General features: G+C 42.1%; 1 protein-coding gene across 2 annotated transcripts in view; it reads left to right on the forward strand.

Annotated features, from left to right (window-relative positions):
* The window catches only part of ADGRB3 (adhesion G protein-coupled receptor B3), a 1,058,998-nt gene that overhangs the window by 699,469 nt on the left and 340,780 nt on the right, over nt 1-18,749 (forward strand). For both annotated transcript variants that reach the window (XM_044289463.1, XM_044289464.1), the window contains exon 15: nt 7,513-7,615. In XM_044289463.1, coding sequence (XP_044145398.1) covers nt 7,513-7,615 — 103 coding nt within the window. The remainder of the gene's footprint in view (nt 1-7,512; nt 7,616-18,749) is intronic.

The raw sequence follows: 18,749 nt of genomic DNA on the forward strand, positions 1-18,749 counted from the left end.
CGCTTTCTGCAGAAGACTGGGTGGGAGATAATGTGAACGTGCTGGATCCACTGTCGGCCACCCAATTGACTAATGCCTGTACCTGCTCAGGCCTTACCATCCTTAGAACGGCATTGGGCCCCACCATATATCGCTGTAAATTCTGGCGGCTACTGGGACCTGAGGTAGTTGGTACACTAGGACGTGTGGATGTGGCAGAACGGCCACGTCCTCTCCCAGCACCAGAGGGTCCACTAACACCACCACGACCATGTCCACGTCCGCGTCCCTTACTAGATGTTTTTCTCATTGTTATGGTTCACCACAACAACAAATATATTATTTGGCCCAATGTATTGTATTCAAATTCAGCGGGATATAAATTTGAGGCCTAGTATTTAGGCGCTGGGTGACCGGTATGGATTTAGTGACAGAATTAGACTTGGAAATGCACAGAAGCGTGTGTGTGAAGTTATTCTGAATGACCCTATGTGCACCTTGAATATTATATACCCTTTTTGGGATAGATTTCAAATAGCTCTGATATAGCAGGAACCACTAAATTATGAAATTGCTAAATTGGGAATTGTATTTCAACCCAGAACAAAAAATGTGCTTTGACGGACACTAAATATCTTGCCCAGCAACAACAGTACAGCGGTAACGAGAGATTTAGCAGGATATAAATTTGAGGCCTAGTATTTAGGCGCTGGGTGACAGGTATGGGTTTAGTGACAGAATTAGACTTGAAAATACACAGTAGCGGGTGTGTGTGAAGTTATTCTGAATGACCCAATGTGCACCTTGAATATTATATACCCTTTTAGGGATAGATTTCAAATAGCTCTGATATAGCAGAAACCACTAAATTATGAAATTGCTAAATTGGGAATTGTACTTCAACCCAGAACAAAAAATGTGCTTTGACGGACACTAAATATCTTTCCAAGCAACAACAGTACAGCGGTAACGAGAGATTGAGCAGGATATAAATTTGAGGCCTAGTATTTAGGCGCTGGGTGACAGGTATGGGTTTAGTGACAGAATTAGACTTGGAAATACACAGTAGCGGGTGTGTGTGAAGTTATTCTGAATGACCCAATGTGCACCTTGAATATTATATACCCTTTTAGGGATAGATTTCAAATAGCTCTGATATAGCAGAAACCACTAAATTATGAAATTGCTAAATTGGGAATTGTACTTCAACCCAGAACAAAAAATGTGCTTTGACGGACACTAAATAACTTTCCCAGCTACAACAGGACAGCGGTAACGAGAGATTTAGCGGGATATAAATTTGAGGCCTAGTATTTAGGCGCTGGGTGACAGGTATGGGTTTAGTGACAGAATTAGACTTGGAAATACACAGTAGCGGGTGTGTGTGAAGTTATTCTGAATGACCCTATGTGCACCTTCAATATGATCTACCCTTTTAGGGATAGATTTCAAATAGCTCTGATATAGCAGAAACCACTAAATTATGAAATTGCTAAATTGGGAATTGTATTTCAACCCAGAAGAAAAAATGTGCTTTGACGGACACTAAATAACTTTCCCAGCTACAACAGGACAGCGGTAACGAGAGATTTAGCAGGATATAAATTTGAGGCCTAGTATTTAGGCGCTGGGTGACAGGTATGGGTTTAGTGACAGAATTAGACTTGAAAATACACAGTAGCGGGTGTGTGTGAAGTTATTCTGAATGACCCAATGTGCACCTTGAATATTATATACCCTTTTAGGGATAGATTTCAAATAGCTCTGATATAGCAGAAACCACTAAATTATGAAATTGCTAAATTGGGAATTGTACTTCAACCCAGAACAAAAAATGTGCTTTGACGGACACTAAATATCTTTCCAAGCAACAACAGTACAGCGGTAACGAGAGATTGAGCAGGATATAAATTTGAGGCCTAGTATTTAGGCGCTGGGTGACAGGTATGGGTTTAGTGACAGAATTAGACTTGGAAATACACAGTAGCGGGTGTGTGTGAAGTTATTCTGAATGACCCAATGTGCACCTTGAATATTATATACCCTTTTAGGGATAGATTTCAAATAGCTCTGATATAGCAGAAACCACTAAATTATGAAATTGCTAAATTGGGAATTGTACTTCAACCCAGAACAAAAAATGTGCTTTGACGGACACTAAATAACTTTCCCAGCTACAACAGGACAGCGGTAACGAGAGATTTAGCGGGATATAAATTTGAGGCCTAGTATTTAGGCGCTGGGTGACAGGTATGGGTTTAGTGACAGAATTAGACTTGGAAATACACAGTAGCGGGTGTGTGTGAAGTTATTCTGAATGACCCTATGTGCACCTTCAATATGATCTACCCTTTTAGGGATAGATTTCAAATAGCTCTGATATAGCAGAAACCACTAAATTATGAAATTGCTAAATTGGGAATTGTATTTCAACCCAGAAGAAAAAATGTGCTTTGACGGACACTAAATAACTTTCCCAGCTACAACAGGACAGCGGTAACGAGAGATTTAGCAGGATATAAATTTGAGGCCTAGTATTTAGGCGCTGGGTGACAGGTATGGGTTTAGTGACAGAATTAGACTTGAAAATACACAGTAGCGGGTGTGTGTGAAGTTATTCTGAATGACCCAATGTGCACCTTGAATATTATATACCCTTTTAGGGATAGATTTCAAATAGCTCTGATATAGCAGAAACCACTAAATTATGAAATTGCTAAATTGGGAATTGTACTTCAACCCAGAACAAAAAATGTGCTTTGACGGACACTAAATATCTTTCCAAGCAACAACAGTACAGCGGTAACGAGAGATTTAGCAGGATATAAATTTGAGGCCTAGTATTTAGGCGCTGGGTGACAGGTATGGGTTTAGTGACAGAATTAGACTTGGAAATACACAGTAGCGGGTGTGTGTGAAGTTATTCTGAATGACCCAATGTGCACCTTGAATATTATATACCCTTTTAGGGATAGATTTCAAATAGCTCTGATATAGCAGAAACCACTAAATTATGAAATTGCTAAATTGGGAATTGTACTTCAACCCAGAACAAAAAATGTGCTTTGACGGACACTAAATAACTTTCCCAGCTACAACAGGACAGCGGTAACGAGAGATTTAGCGGGATATAAATTTGAGGCCTAGTATTTAGGCGCTGGGTGACAGGTATGGGTTTAGTGACAGAATTAGACTTGGAAATACACAGTAGCGGGTGTGTGTGAAGTTATTCTGAATGACCCTATGTGCACCTTCAATATGATCTACCCTTTTAGGGATAGATTTCAAATAGCTCTGATATAGCAGAAACCACTAAATTATGAAATTGCTAAATTGGGAATTGTATTTCAACCCAGAACAAAAAATGTGCTTTGACGGACACTAAATAACTTTCCCAGCTACAACAGGACAGCGGTAACGAGAGATTTAGCAGGATATAAATTTGAGGCCTAGTATTTAGGCGCTGGGTGACAGGTATGGGTTTAGTGACAGAATTAGACTTGAAAATACACAGTAGCGGGTGTGTGTGAAGTTATTCTGAATGACCCAATGTGCACCTTGAATATTATATACCCTTTTAGGGATAGATTTCAAATAGCTCTGATATAGCAGAAACCACTAAATTATGAAATTGCTAAATTGGGAATTGTACTTCAACCCAGAACAAAAAATGTGCTTTGACGGACACTAAATAACTTTCCCAGCTACAACAGGACAGCGGTAACGAGAGATTTAGCAGGATATAAATTTGAGGCCTAGTATTTAGGCGCTGGGTGACAGGTATGGGTTTAGTGACAGAATTAGACTTGAAAATACACAGTAGCGGGTGTGTGTGAAGTTATTCTGAATGACCCAATGTGCACCTTGAATATTATATACCCTTTTAGGGATAGATTTCAAATAGCTCTGATATAGCAGAAACCACTAAATTATGAAATTGCTAAATTGGGAATTGTACTTCAACCCAGAACAAAAAATGTGCTTTGACGGACACTAAATAACTTTCCCAGCTACAACAGGACAGCGGTAACGAGAGATTTAGCGGGATATAAATTTGAGGCCTAGTATTTAGGCGCTGGGTGACCGGTATGGATTTAGTGACAGAATTAGACTGGGATATGGCCAAAAAATAACCACACTATTGCTGGTTAAATGCACTTGGTGACGGGCGCAGCTTGCCCCTGATGTAGTATATGGCCAAAAAATGAACAGACTATTGCTGGTTAAATGCACTTGGTGTCACAGCTTGACCAACCACACTACTGAGGGTTAAATGCACTTGGTGACGGGCGCAGCTTGCCCCTGATGTAGTATATGGCCAAAAAATAAACAGACTATTGCTGGTTAAATGCACTTGGTGTGACAGCTTCACCCTGATGTAGGCTTTAGCCAGAAAACAACCACACCATTGAGGGTTAAATGCACTTGGTGACAGGCGCAGCTTGCCCCTGATTTTGTATATGGCCAAAAAATGAACAGACTATTGCTGGTTAAATGCACTTGGTGTGACAGCTTCACCCTGATGTAGGCTTTAGCCAAAAAACAACCACACCATTGAGGGTTAAATGCACTTGGTGACAGGCGCAGCTTGCCCCTGATTTTGTATATGGCCAAAAAATGAACAGACTATTGCTGGTTAAATGCACTTGGTGTGACAGCTTCACCCTGATGTAGGCTTTAGCCAAAAAACAACCACACCATTGAGGGTTAAATGCACTTGGTGACAGGCGCAGCTTGCCCCTGATTTTGTATATGGCCAAAAAATGAACAGACTATTGCTGGTTAAATGCACTTGGTGTGACAGCTTCACCCTGATGTAGGCTTTAGCCAAAAAACAACCACACCATTGAGGGTTAAATGCACTTGGTGACAGGCGCAGCTTGCCCCTGATTTTGTATATGGCCAAAAAATGAACAGACTATTGCTGGTTAAATGCACTTGGTGTGACAGCTTCACCCTGATGTAGGCTTTAGCCAAAAAACAACCACACCATTGAGGGTTAAATGCACTTGGTCGCAGCTTGTGCTGGCGCACCACAAGACACAAAATGGCCGCCGATCACCCCAGAAAAATGTGACTGACAAACGGTCTGGGCAGCCTAAAAACAGTGAGCAATTGAGGATCAGCAGCTCAATGATCCACAGCTGCAGATCGATCAGTTAATCAAGTCCTTTGGAGGAGTTAATCTGCCTAATCTCGCCCTACTGTCGCAGCCGCAACCTCTCCCTACGCTAATCAGAGCAGAGTGACGGGCGGCGCTATGTGACTCCAGCTTAAATAGAGGCTGGGTCACATGGTGCTCTGGCCAATCACAGCCATGCCAATAGTAGGCATGGCTGTGATGGCCTCTTGGGGCAAGTAGTATGACGCTTGTTGATTGGCTGCTTTGCAGCCTTTCAAAAAGCGCCAAGAAAGCGTCACAAAAGCGCCAAGAAAGCGACGAACACCGAACCCGAACCCGAACCCGGACTTTTACGAAAATGTCCGGGTTCGGGTCCGTGTCACGGACACCCCAAAATTCGGTACGAACCCGAACTATACAGTTCGAGTTCGCTCATCCCTAATTATGATATAACAAATCACATATATTTGTGGGCCATGATAATTCCCGACGTTTCGGTCCTGTCAAAGACCTTTATCAAGGGATCTAGGCCGATTAGCAAGCAGCATGGCGCCCATACCATGCTGCTTGCTAATCGGCCTAGATCCCTTGATAAAGGTCTTTGACAGGACCGAAACGTCGGGAATTATCATGGCCCACAAATATATGTGATTTGTTATATCATAATTATGGCGCAACTAGTCAAATATTGACGAAACCTGTGAATAATAATTCTTTTGCACCTATAATAAATTTTGCAAAACAAAAAGAGATTGGTGTGCCGTGGATTATCATTATATACACTGTAATAAAACTGGCACATCTTAGAATTGTCTGTCCTGAACTGTGTTACTGCATACTGTATTTGAAAATCTGCCTTATGGCTTATGTGAAAAATATATAGTGATAGTGTTGAAGCGTGCAAACACTTTTTCACAGTATTTACACCAGTATTATAGAAAGCAGACCACTACTTTCAATATATAATCTCCACTGTGAAAAATACATGAGTTTTATGCATCCAGATGCTCTTTTTGTATGCTGTCATAAACTTTTAGACATTGTAGAGAAATAGTAGAGCAATTGTCTAAGCCTCTCTCAACAGAAAATGATATATTATATGAGCAGCACTATGGTACCAACTTCTGCATGAAGAATGTGATCACTCACATAAGGCCCTGAAGTCAGTTTGCTAAGAAACTTTTTATTTTTTTCCCATCAGAAAGTCATACCTTCAGATTGAGGGATGGGATAAAAATGAGCTGGACAGAAAAAGCCCATACAAGCACAATGAGAATATGAAATACTCATGCAGAAGCAGCACCACTCAGATTTGATCACCTGATCACCTTATGTTGATTTCTTGATGGTTTCTTGCATCAAATGTGTAGCCAAAACTTTGACGATCAGGAACATGTAACCGGCTTCAGGAATCTGCAGAAGGATTTTATGTTGTCTATTACAATTTGTAGGTAGTGGGTAAGGGAAGTTGTTTCTCCTAAATGGAATCCGTCACCATGTCACCAGGTTTATGCTGCCCTATCTGAGCTCAGTATAACGCAGTATCAAACACCTGGAACATAGTGAGATGTCACTTAATTCTCAACATACAGTCGCTTTCACCGTTTATTAGCTGCAGCGTGAGATGGGCAGTGTGTGAGCCAGGAGTGCTCCCATAGCCTAGATGTGCCTGTGCTCCTTTGTATTCATGAATGGTGAGCGCCCTCATCTACAGTACCTGCCACTGATTGACAGTGCTCTCCTTATGCTCAGTAATAGGCAGAAAGCTTTCAATCAGCATCAAGTAGGAGTGGGCACAGCTAAAGAATATGAGTGGTCTTGATTCACAAAGCAAACATTATGAAAATGACTTCACATTAAAAGTGACACAACACTATCATGTATTTTGTCAGACACTACTATAGGGCAGCATAACATGGTGACACATTCCCTTTAAGTCTTACATTGTCAACATTTCATGGCTTATCAACTGTCGGAGCTTAACAGAATGGAGAATTTTCATATCATTTTATTTTGACTTTATATTTTTTTTAGAAGAAAAAGACACTTTAATGAAGTGAAATTTCTCTACGTGTCAGAAAATAAAATTGATTGGGATCTATGAACTAAATTCACAATTCCAAAAACAAATTGGACACATACACGTCTGGGCACCCCTTGGAACTTCAAACACAATTCTCTTAACAAAGCAAAGCTTGTTTTTTTGCAGACATTACTGGATGTGACAGAGTATACCAACAAAACTTTGTAAAATAATATGCTTGCCATTTGTTACATTATGGGATAGAGAGAATGATTGAAACAAATTCTAGTTGACTAGAAGTCAGTAAAATGGAGACTATGTACTGTATAGTTAACTAGTATTCACTTGGTGTCTAAATATCATAACTTTCTTTTTTTTTCTTTTTCAGAAATTTTACAGTGGTAAATTCTAAGATAATCGTTGTTACGATCCATCCAGAGCCAAAATATTCTGATTCCTTGGTAGAGATTGAACTTGCTCATCTGAACAATGTAAGTGTACGTATCTTTTATATTTATTTCATTACTAATTTCTATTGAAGATAATATTGAATTTATTGTTTATTCTTGGTTTTATGAACAGACATATTTAAAAGTATACAATGTTTCAAAAAGTCCTCTAATCTATGCTTTTGCTAATAGCTTATTCTGAATATTTCTGTCACTATTCTTAGAAATCATGTTATTAAAAGAGAACATTTTGTACATGTCATGTCCTAGCAAAATAACAATTTAAAATGCATGTTTGTGTAAAATTTTGTCTGAGACTGAGCTACTCTTTTTGTCAAAATGAAGGACACCATGACAGAAACCCAAATGACCCATTATAAGCTATTAGGGTCAGAAGAGTAGCATTGGTGTCTGTTATAGGACAGATCCAGCTCTGTGTTATTTTTATTTTATTGCTGCTGACGTAGCAGAACACATGGAAACTTTGGTGGAAATGTGAACAGAACCAAAAATAAGCATGTGGAAATCAATTTTAATAACTATATTTTATAATAAGAAATTATTAGGATTAAAATGTACAGGCCAGGAGCTTGAGGCAGCAGTACTAGTTTTTTTTGGAAGCAAGTTTTCTTAGATCAGGCCCAATAACTGCTTTGACTTTTCACGTTCTCTTTGGCGCAGTGAGACTTGTGAGGTATCATTTTGTCTTGGAGACCTTTCGTGGATTCAGACCACCACTTACTTCAATATTCAAACTTACTGTATATACTCATAAAAATAATGTGAATATAGAGGTGGATGTTGTTTGCAAGCCACACATGACAACAAATGCCCTTGACATGCAAAGGTCTGCCACATAGTAAATTCAGATAAGTGGGGTAGTCATGATCTAAAAAAGCTATGAAAATCATCAAAGGATAGTTGTTGTTTTTTTCCTTAGTGAATGCATGTGGGCTAAAATGACTTTATTGCCGTTTGTTTTCTATCCTTGTATGCAACCAAAATAATAAAAGTAATACATGTAATGGATGAGCTACAGTTTCCAGAGAGATTATCAAAGTAAGGGTTTCTTAGGGTACATTCACCACTGTGGTTTCTGGTTCACTTTCAATGTCAAGGACCCACTTGGAGCTTAGCTCTGAATGGAGCTTAACCATGAGCAGGCATCCACTGCAACTTCAAGCTGCCTCTACTGTATCTGCACACCATGCCAAAAAGTGACATATCTCTTCTTAGCACACTTGTTTATTTAAACAATTGAAGACAGACACCATGTGGCTACTGTTAGAATTTAGGTGTGGAGCCTGCACCAATATTCAGGCATTAAAAAATGCCTGGTGAGCATGCCCTCTGTGTAAAAAAATACTAATTAAAAGGGAGTAAACTAATAAAAGCCTTTACATGGATGTCTCTCATGATTTAATTATAACAAAGAAGGGGAATTTTTACTGTAAGAGCAGTGATATAAGGAGATATGGGTATAAGAGTTCAAGAGGATTCCGGATATATTTCTGGAGTGTAATAATATTACAGGTTATAATTACTAGATTATTGAAAAAGAGTTATGAAGCCAGAAATTTGAAATAGGGATGAAAATTGGTTTCAACCTCATTGGAGGTTTTGCTTATCTCAGGAAACAAATTGCAGAATAGTAGCCTAAACTGGATGAACTAATTGTATGTCTTTTTCAGCCTTACAAATTATTCCAATATGTCATGTTGTGACTGGTGAATGCAGTAAATAATAACAAACACCAGTTTTAGTGTCAGAGTAATGAAATCTTAGCATCCTGATATCCTCTATCATATGTATTTATGTATTTTTTGGACAATAATAAACATTTTTTTAGCAAGAAAAAGTTAGCAGGGGCCTTCAGCACTATTACAGCACTTGAGTGCTTGCCTAGGCAACCATAAGACTTTCAGCAGAGTTCACTGCAGAGCTCCTCCAACAGGGTGAGGGGGTTGGCCTGTTTTAACCAATCATATCTCTGGATTAGGAGCAGCTAGAGATATGGTCTTGTTTGACAGTTAACAGTCAAAGCTTAAAAACAAAATCAGAATCACAGCATTATCTCTACTATATCAGGAAATATAGCTGTTAAATTTGATCAGGAATGATTGCAGCTAAATGTGAAAGCAGATTTCCCATACTTTTACTCCCGACCTGATTTCTAACAGCTATATCTCCTCATATAATGAAGGTAATGCTGTAATTGTGATGTTGCAAATCTCAGACACTCAGCTTTAAAACAAGACCCGAATAAGGTTTATAGCTGCTCCCAATCCAGAGATATGAGAGGTTAAATCATCTCTCCCTTTAAGCTCTTTCTAATCTCAGCCAGCTAGAAAGGGGTTCATTTTTTTCCTCATATTCTAGACACTTATAGGGTATACTCTGGGTAGCTCTTTATTCTACAATTTTGATTGAAATGTTATTTTATTTATATTAATTATACTAAGTATCCACACTTGAAATGTTTTATCATATTGTTCTAAAAAGTAGTAGAAAGTATTTTTTCTTCTTCTAATTTTCTGTTGTCTAAACCTTGGGTGCATCTTTCAAACTAAAATTCAGTATAAAGTGATGAGAGAAGACTTTCAAAACCAGATTTCAAGAGATAATTTGAAAAGCAATTGGAAAACCAGGAGCATCTCAACACTAGTTCCCTGTAGATGCTACAGTAAACTACAGTAGTTGGCTGATTTAAGACACTTAAGGTTCATCTGAGTGTATTAATGTGTCAAACGATGCTGAATTTTATGTAACAAGCAGTGAAAATCTATCGTTTTAAGGCTGTAAAGTGTTTACAGTGTTATTTTGTTAATGGCAGGCAGGAGGTATTTGTTATTATGTGCCGATCTCGAGCCGTTGCATCTGCACTCAGTATATTTAGTAGCAGTAATGTGCCTTTAGAAAGATGTGTAATGTCACTAAAATAATATTGGCGAGCAAGTTTATAAATAGATCTGCTTATACAGTGTTTGTAAAATGGTTGATTAAAGTGATGGCTTGGAAACCGTCTTCATTTTTCCTTGACCCTGAAGCACTTTAGCTCTTTGCATCAATTAGTATAGAGCCTCTTCTATTTATCTTTTAATGCAGGTCAATTGCGTTCACTATCAGATAGCGAAATGGCTATACTGTGCTGTTGAACGCTACTTCTTTTACAAATAACCATTTCCTACCTGTTTAGTACATGCAATTATACGGTTATCAGCATTAAAAAAAATCTATAGTAGTCCCTTGTCTTGTTTATGCTCTTGCACCTACTATGTTTAATATATATATATATATATATATATATACACAGTACAAACCAAAAGTTTGGACACACCTTCTCATTCAAAGAGTTTTCTTTATTTTCATGACTATGAAAATTGTAGATTCACAATGAAGGCATCAAAACTATGAATTAACACATGTGGAATTGAAACAACTCATGTCATATTCTAGGTTCTTCAAAGTAGCCACCTTTTGCTTTGATTACTGCTTTGCACACTCTTGGCATTCTCTTGATGAGCTTCAAGAGGTAGTCACCTGAAATGGTTTTCACTTCACAGTTGTGCCCAATAAGTAGGATTTCTTGCCTTATAACTGGGGTTGGGACCATCAGTTGCGCTGTGGAGAAGTCAGGTGGATACACAGCTGATAGTCCTACTGAATAGACTGTTAGAATTTGTATTATGGCAAGAAAAGCAGCTAAGTAAAGAAAATCGAGTGGCCATCATTACTTTAAGAAATGAAGGTCAGTCAGTACGAAAAATTGGGAAAACTTTGAAAGTGTCCCCAAGTGCAGTAACGAAAACCATTAAGCGCTACAAAGAAACTGGCTCACATGCGGACCACCCCAGGAAAGGAAGACCAAGAGTCACCTCTGCTGCAGAGGATAAGTTCATCCGAGTCACCAGCCTCAGAAATCGCAGGTTAACAGCAGCTCAGATTAGAGACCAAGTCAATGCGACACAGAGTTCTAGCAGCAGACACATCTCTAGAACAACTTTTAAGAGGAGACTGTGTGAATCAGGCCTTCATGGTAGAATATCTGCTAGGAAACCACTGCTAAGGACAGGCAACAAGCAGAAGAGACTTGTTTGAGCTAAAGAACACAAGGAATGGGCATTAGACCAGTGGAAATCTGTGCTTTGGTCTGATGAGTCCAAATTTGAGATCTTTGGTTCCAACCACCGTGTCTTTGTCCGACGCAGAAAAGGTGAACGGATGGACTCTACATGCCTGGTTCCCACCGTGAAGCATGGAGGAGGAGGTGTGATGGTGTGGGGGTGCTTTGCTGGTGACACTGTTGGGGATTTATTCAAAATTGAAGGCATACTGAACCAGCATGGCTACCACAACATCTTGCAGCGGCATGCTATTCCATCCGGTTTGCATTTAGTTGGACCATCATTTATTTTTCAACAGGACAATGACCCCAAACACACCTCCAGGCTGTGTAAGGGCTATTTGACCATGAAGGAGAGTGATGGGGTGCTGTGCCAGATGACCTCCACAGTCACCGGACCTGAACCCAATCGAGGCGGTTTGGGGTGAGTTGGACTGCAGAGTAAAGGCAAAAGGGCCAACAAGTGCTAAGCATCTCTGGGAACTCCTTCAAGACTGTTGGAAGACCATTTCAGGTGACTACCTTTTGAAGCTCATCAAGAGAATGCCAAGAGTGTGTAAAGCAGTAATCCAAGCAAAAGGTGGCTACTTTGAAGAACCTAGAATATGACATATTTTCAGTTGTTTCATACTTTTTTGATAAGTATATAATTCCACATGTGTTAATTCATAGTTTTGATGCCTACAGTGTGAATCTACAATTTTCATAGTCATGAAAATAAAGAAAACTCTTTGAATGAGAAGGTGTGTCCAAACTTTTGGTCTGTACTGTATATATATATATATATATATATATATATATATATACTTTATATACACACTCCTTTCTTAATTCCTCACACTCCAGCAGCTCCACTCTGGTGGTCCCCACTGATCTTTCACTGCAGTCATGATGTGAGGCACACTTATACTGTACGCAGGCCCGTCGCTAACGGACAGGCAAAACAAGCAATTGCTTGGGGCCCCGAGCTGGCCCGGGGCCCCAAACAGAGCCGGTGCTTGTTTTGCTTCTTTTAAGGCTGCAGCCGCCTGAGCGCTCTATAGAGAGCCTCAGGCGGCTGCAGCACTCCTGGTTACCACGGCGGCCGGTGTAGCGTTATACTACGGTAAAGGCTAAATCCCATGACTCGGAGGGACCTTGTGACGTCAAGGAGGCACGTGACATACTGAAATCACGTGACCGCAAAGCGGAAGCATCCTTCCTCATTCACTCAGAGTGATGGCGTCTGAAGTGAGAGGAGAGCAGAACCAGTGCCTGTCTTTACCACAGGTATTTACACTGGATGCTCTAGTCTTGACTGCCTGTGGCTGAGGGAACCCGTTCTTATCACGTATATTTACAGACTGGTATTTACACTTGAGGAAACAGCAGTGATTATAGTGCTGGCGGCGGGAGGAGGGAAGAACTTTGCGGAGGGAGCCCGTTCTTATCACATATGTTTACCGACTGGTATTTACACTCAGGGAAACAGCAGTGATTATGGTGGATACACAAAAATGTGTTGAGGGGAGGGGGGCTGAACATGCTGGGAAAGTGTGTGTGTGTGGGGGGGGGGGGTGAACATGCTGGCTGTGTGTGTGTGTGTGTGTGTGTGTGGGGTGAACATGCTGAAAAAAGGTCCTTACCAGTTATGGGAAAGAGACAGCTGCTGCAGAGCCGGCTAAATCCCATGACTGGGTGGACCAGGTCCCTCCCAGTCATGGGATTTAGTCACAACCGTTATACTACCCTACCTCGTGAGATTTCCCTACCTCCTGACTTCCCGTCGCACTGCTAATGACGCGAGGAGGCGTTCCTGAGTTTTGACGATCTGCGCATGCACAAACCGACAGTTTATGGAAAATCTCAGCGGAGTTTAGCTTTACACGGACACTGCGCATGCGCAGGAGAGCCTCAGTAGGGACAAGCGCGGCTAACTCAGTAGGGACAAGCGCGGCTAACTCCGGCCGGCGCATGCGCACTGTTCTGTGTGAAGCTGAACTCCGCTGAGATTTTCCATAAACTGTCGGTTTGCGCATGCGCAGATCGTCAAAACTCAGGAACTCCTCCTCACGTCATTAGCAGTGCGACGGGAAGTCAGGAGGTAGGGAAATCTCATGAAGTAGGGTAATGTAACGATACACCGGCAGAGGGAAAAGTTACTGGGGGGGGGGGGGGCCCTCCATGTCTATTATGCTTGGGGCCCCCAAATTCCTTCAAACGGCCCTGACTGTACGTGCAGGCATCACTGCAGACTTCTTGATTGCTTTGTTAATTTGGCCATGTTATAGTGACAATGGTACAAGCAGACACTGACATATAGATGACTGTCATTTGATACAACGTTATTGGATGTTCAATGCTGTGTAAACAGCATTTACCACAAAGTCCGACACTAATTTTATACATAAGTGATGTTTCTCATGCCCTTGTAACAGTCATCTTATTAAATGTATACACATGGTCTTCATTAGGAATCAAAGGTCTTGTAGTACACAGCAAGGCAGCATGCTGCTTACTAATGATCTAACATGCAAACCACATCAGTTCCAACATCTGTCACCATAATACGTTGCGATCTGAGCAGCTAGAGCAGTAAACTCAGAAGAATTATTATAGTCTTTGTTCAACATGTTTCCTAATGCTGTCAAGATTAAATTCCTGAAAGTTGACAGCTGACAATGCAAAAAAAGTAAAACAAATATGGTGTCATGAGCAAAACAGAAACCAGTAAAATTCTCCAGTGACAGATATTTGCTTACCAAATCATAAAAGTGCTTAAAAAGATTAGTCAAATTATCCATTTAACTGCAAGATAAAATTAAAACAAAACTTCCCTATTTCTTTGAGATGACCATTAGTGATTAACAAACATCGGCCGGGACGGTTTGCGAACGCAATCGCGCAAACGCGATCAAATGTTCGCTAACCGCAATTTCGTGACGGGCCCCATTAACTTTAATGGTAGTTGAACCTGAAAAACCTTCAGCTCATATCTGCAGCCACCAAATAATTACAAGAAGTGCACAAATCGTCCCACAACATGGACAGTGACATACCAGATGTATTATTCAAATTTGCGATCTCCATTCATTTTTTTAAATGCAAAATATCGGCAATATAATTTTCGCCTATGCACATGCGTAAAATATGAGTGGCCTACTACAGCAACTGGGTTTCCACCAGACCGAAGTTGGATGCAATCAGAAAAGATGGTTGGCAACAATTTTCGCGACGTTAAAGAAGAATTTCTGATCAGCAGTAGCAGTGTATTTGATTACATTTCACATGCATGTTATAACAATCGCTGTATATGCAGATCGAGTGTTTAAAAAAAGCGCCATTGAGAAAATCCCTAATGATGTGATTTCTTTTTTCGCGGTACACACAACTATACATTTTATAAGGTCTCATGAGATATTAGTGATTGGTGTACTAAGTATTGTTGTGAGAACTTGCCAGTACAGACCCCAAAAATTAGCCAATAGGCATTCAGCTGACGGCACGCAACTTTGTAGAATTCTGTGGCTGGAGGTACATTATGCGTTCACAGGATAAATATGTAAATGTCGGCCAGTACAGGCCCCAAAAATTTGCCAATAGGCGTTCACCTGACAGCAAAGAACTTTGGATTCTGTGGCTGGAGGTACATTAGGCGTTCACAGGATAAATATGTAACTGTCGTCAGTTTAGGCCCCAAAAATTAACCAATAGGCATTCACCTGACAGCAAAGAACTTTGGATTCTGTGGCTGGAGGTACATTAGGTGTTCACAGGATAAATATGTAACTAGAGGCCAGTACAGGCCCTAAAAATTAGCCAATAAGCATTCAACTGACAGCAAAGAATTTGGGATTCTGTGGCTTGAGGTATATTAGGCGGTTACAGGATAAATATGTAACTGTCGGCCAGTACAGGCCCAAAAAATTTGCCAATAGGCATTCACCTGACAGCAAAGAACTTTGGATTCTGTGGCTGGAGGTACATTAGGTAGTCAGAGGAAAAAATGTAACTGTCGGCCAGTGCAGGCCCCAAAAATTAGCCAATAGGCATTCACCTGACAGCAAAGAACTTTGGATTCTGTGGCTGGAGGTACATTAGGCAGTTACAGGATAAATATGTAACTTTTGGCCAGTACAGACCAAAACAATTAGGCATTAAATGGACATAAAAGGCCTTTTATGCCACTATATTTACCTAAGACAGGGACCATGATTTGTTCTGGGTGGTGGCAGATTTTTGTGGGCTGTCATAAGGAATTTCAATCAAACATGTTCGACTCGTCACATGTGTTGAATTACTCGGAGATCCATGCCTCATTCATTTTTAGAAATGCAAGGTAGTCCGAGTGGGCTTATCGAGTGGGCTTATTGGTCACGATCCCCCCTGCTGCACTGAACGTCCTTTCGGACAGGACACTGGACGAGGGGCAAGCCAAGAGTTCCATGGCAAATTGTGCCAGCTCTGGCCACAGGTCAAGCCTGCACACCCAGTAGTCCAGGGGTTCATCGCTTCTCAGAGCGTCCATATTGGCCGTTAACCCGATGTAGTCGGACAGCTGTCGGTCTAGGTGTTCCCTGAGGCTGGATCCGTAGAACAGCTGTCGATGGGTTGGCTACAAGAATGATCTCATATCCGAAGTGACCATCACATCTTCAAACCGCCCTCTTCTTCCATGCGCTGTTGGATTGGTACCTGCAACTGTTTCTCTGTAAGGGGCAATTCCTCTGCCAGTGCCCGCAAAAGCAGAATGCAGTATTTCTCAAAGCAAGGCCTTGAAGTGCAGCATTCTGACAGCCCTCTGTGATGGTGGTAACATTTCTGCCATTTTGTGTTTGTACCGGGGGTCTAAGTATGTTGCCACCCAGTACTGGTCCTTGCCCTTTATGATTTTTATACGAGGGTTCCTCTTAAAAACACTGGAGCATGAAGGCCCCCATTTGCACTAAACTGGAAGCGGTGGAGTGGCCTGGCTCCTGCTCATCATCCAGCATAATGTCATCCTTGTTCTCCTCCCCCCATCCATGGACAACACAAGGGATCCCAGAAACTTTTAAAGCATGCACTTCTTGCTCCTCCTTCACCCCGGCACCATCCTCCTCTGACTCCTCTTCAGACTCCTGTTGTTGACTTGTCTCAGATGGAGTAGCCCCCCCTGGGAAGTCATCCAGCATTGCGACTTCCTCATCTTCCTGCTCCTGCTCCTCGACGGCTTGATCAATGACACGATGCAATGCATGCTCCAGAGAGAAGGCATAAGGTACGATGTCACTGATGGCGCCCTGGCTGCGACTGACCAGTTTGGTAATCTCATCAAACGGCTGCAGAAGTCTGCATGTGTCGCACATGAGCAACCACTGGCGCAGTGAAGAAAAAACAAGCCCCCCAGAACCTGTCCTTCCGCAGAGTTCGTAAAGGTAGTCATTAACTGCACGTTTCTACTCGAGCAGCCTATCAAACATATACAAGGTGGAGTTCCATCACGTCAGGCAGTCACAAATCAGACATCTGATGGCCGTGTAAAATGGCAATATTTTCCTGGCCTGACGAAAGACGTCCTGGACCCTGGGGTATTTGGCAACGAATCGCTGCACGACTAATTTCAGGACATGTGCCATGCATGGCACATGTGTCATTTTGCCCTATTTCAGCGCGCTCAGCAGATTGGCACCATTGTCGCACACCACTTTACCAACTGTCAAATTGAGCGGGGTTAGCCACTGATCTGCCTTTGACCGCAAAGCTGAAAGGAGTGCAGGACCAGTGTGGCTCTTGGCTTCCAGGCACAACAGACGCAGCACAGCATGGCAACGTCTCACCTGGCACGTCGAATAGGTTCTGGGGATCTTGGGAGGAGCAGTGGAAGAGACGGGAGCAGCGGAAAAGGAGAAGTCAGCCGAGGAGGAGACGGAGGATGGAGTAGGAGGAGGAGGAAGAGGCAGGCCTGCATGCAATCCATGGCGGTAACACAAAATCTACACGTGTGCCACGGGTTGCATGCTTGACGGCCGTCAGAAGGTTCACCCAGTGGGCAGTAAAAGTTATGTACCTTCCCTGCTCGTGTTTGCTAGACCACATGTCTGTGGTCAGATGTATCTTGGCTCCGACACTGTGTGCCAGAGATACATTCACTTGCCTCTGAACGTGGCCATATAGCTCTGGGATGCCCTTCTGGGAGAAATATTTCCTTCCGGGGACCTTCCATTGTGGTGTTCCAATGGTCACAAATTTTCTAAAGGCCTTCGAGTCCACCAGTTTTTATGGCAGTGGAAGGTGGAGTGGAGGATAACTGGGAGGGGAGAGGAGAAGAAGAGGCAGGACAGTGAGCATCGGGAGTGTGGCTTTGTGGGTTCTGACGGTGTTGCTCCGACTGGGCTCGGTGATGGGAGGCCAGGTGACTTCTTAAGGTGGTCGTCCCTAGGTGAGTGTTGGGCTTACCTCAACTTATGCGTTGACAGCACAGGCTGCAGATGGCAACACTATTGTCAGCAGCGGACACCTTAAACAAAGCCCACACTGCGGAGCCTTGTGCCGTCATCCTGGGTGCGCCAGATGTGATCGTGCATGGTGGATGCTTTGTTTGAGATATATTAGCAGTCAGATTTTTGACTCCTGTGCACTGTAAGTTCTGCCTGCTTCTCCTCCCTATCTGCTGCTCCGTCTCTCCCTATAACCTTCCCTCCTCTTCCTCTCTTGTGGGCACCCACGTGACGTCCATCAACACGTCATCATCGGATTAGTCACCTTCACCACCACTGACATTAGAGATCTCAGATTAGGCAGCAACAGCGGGGACCACCCTCCTTGGGCTTATCTCGGTACTGTCATCAGAATACTGGGTGGCGACCATTGATACCTCCTCTTCCTGATCCGATGGCTGTGCATCGGTAAGGTCTTGGAATGTATTGCAAAATAATTCCTCTGACTCGAGTGGAAGGGATATGGTGGTGGTGTCTTTGGGGGTGGACACAACAGAGAGTGAAGAGGTTGCAGATAGAGAGGATGAGGAGGGTGCAGAAGCGAAAGGCTGAGCCACTCAACCAGGTCTGGTGCGTCCTTTGACGTAATCGCATG

This window comes from Bufo gargarizans, chromosome 4, assembly GCF_014858855.1.
Source record: "Bufo gargarizans isolate SCDJY-AF-19 chromosome 4, ASM1485885v1, whole genome shotgun sequence".
Taxonomy (NCBI): Eukaryota; Metazoa; Chordata; class Amphibia; order Anura; family Bufonidae; genus Bufo; species Bufo gargarizans.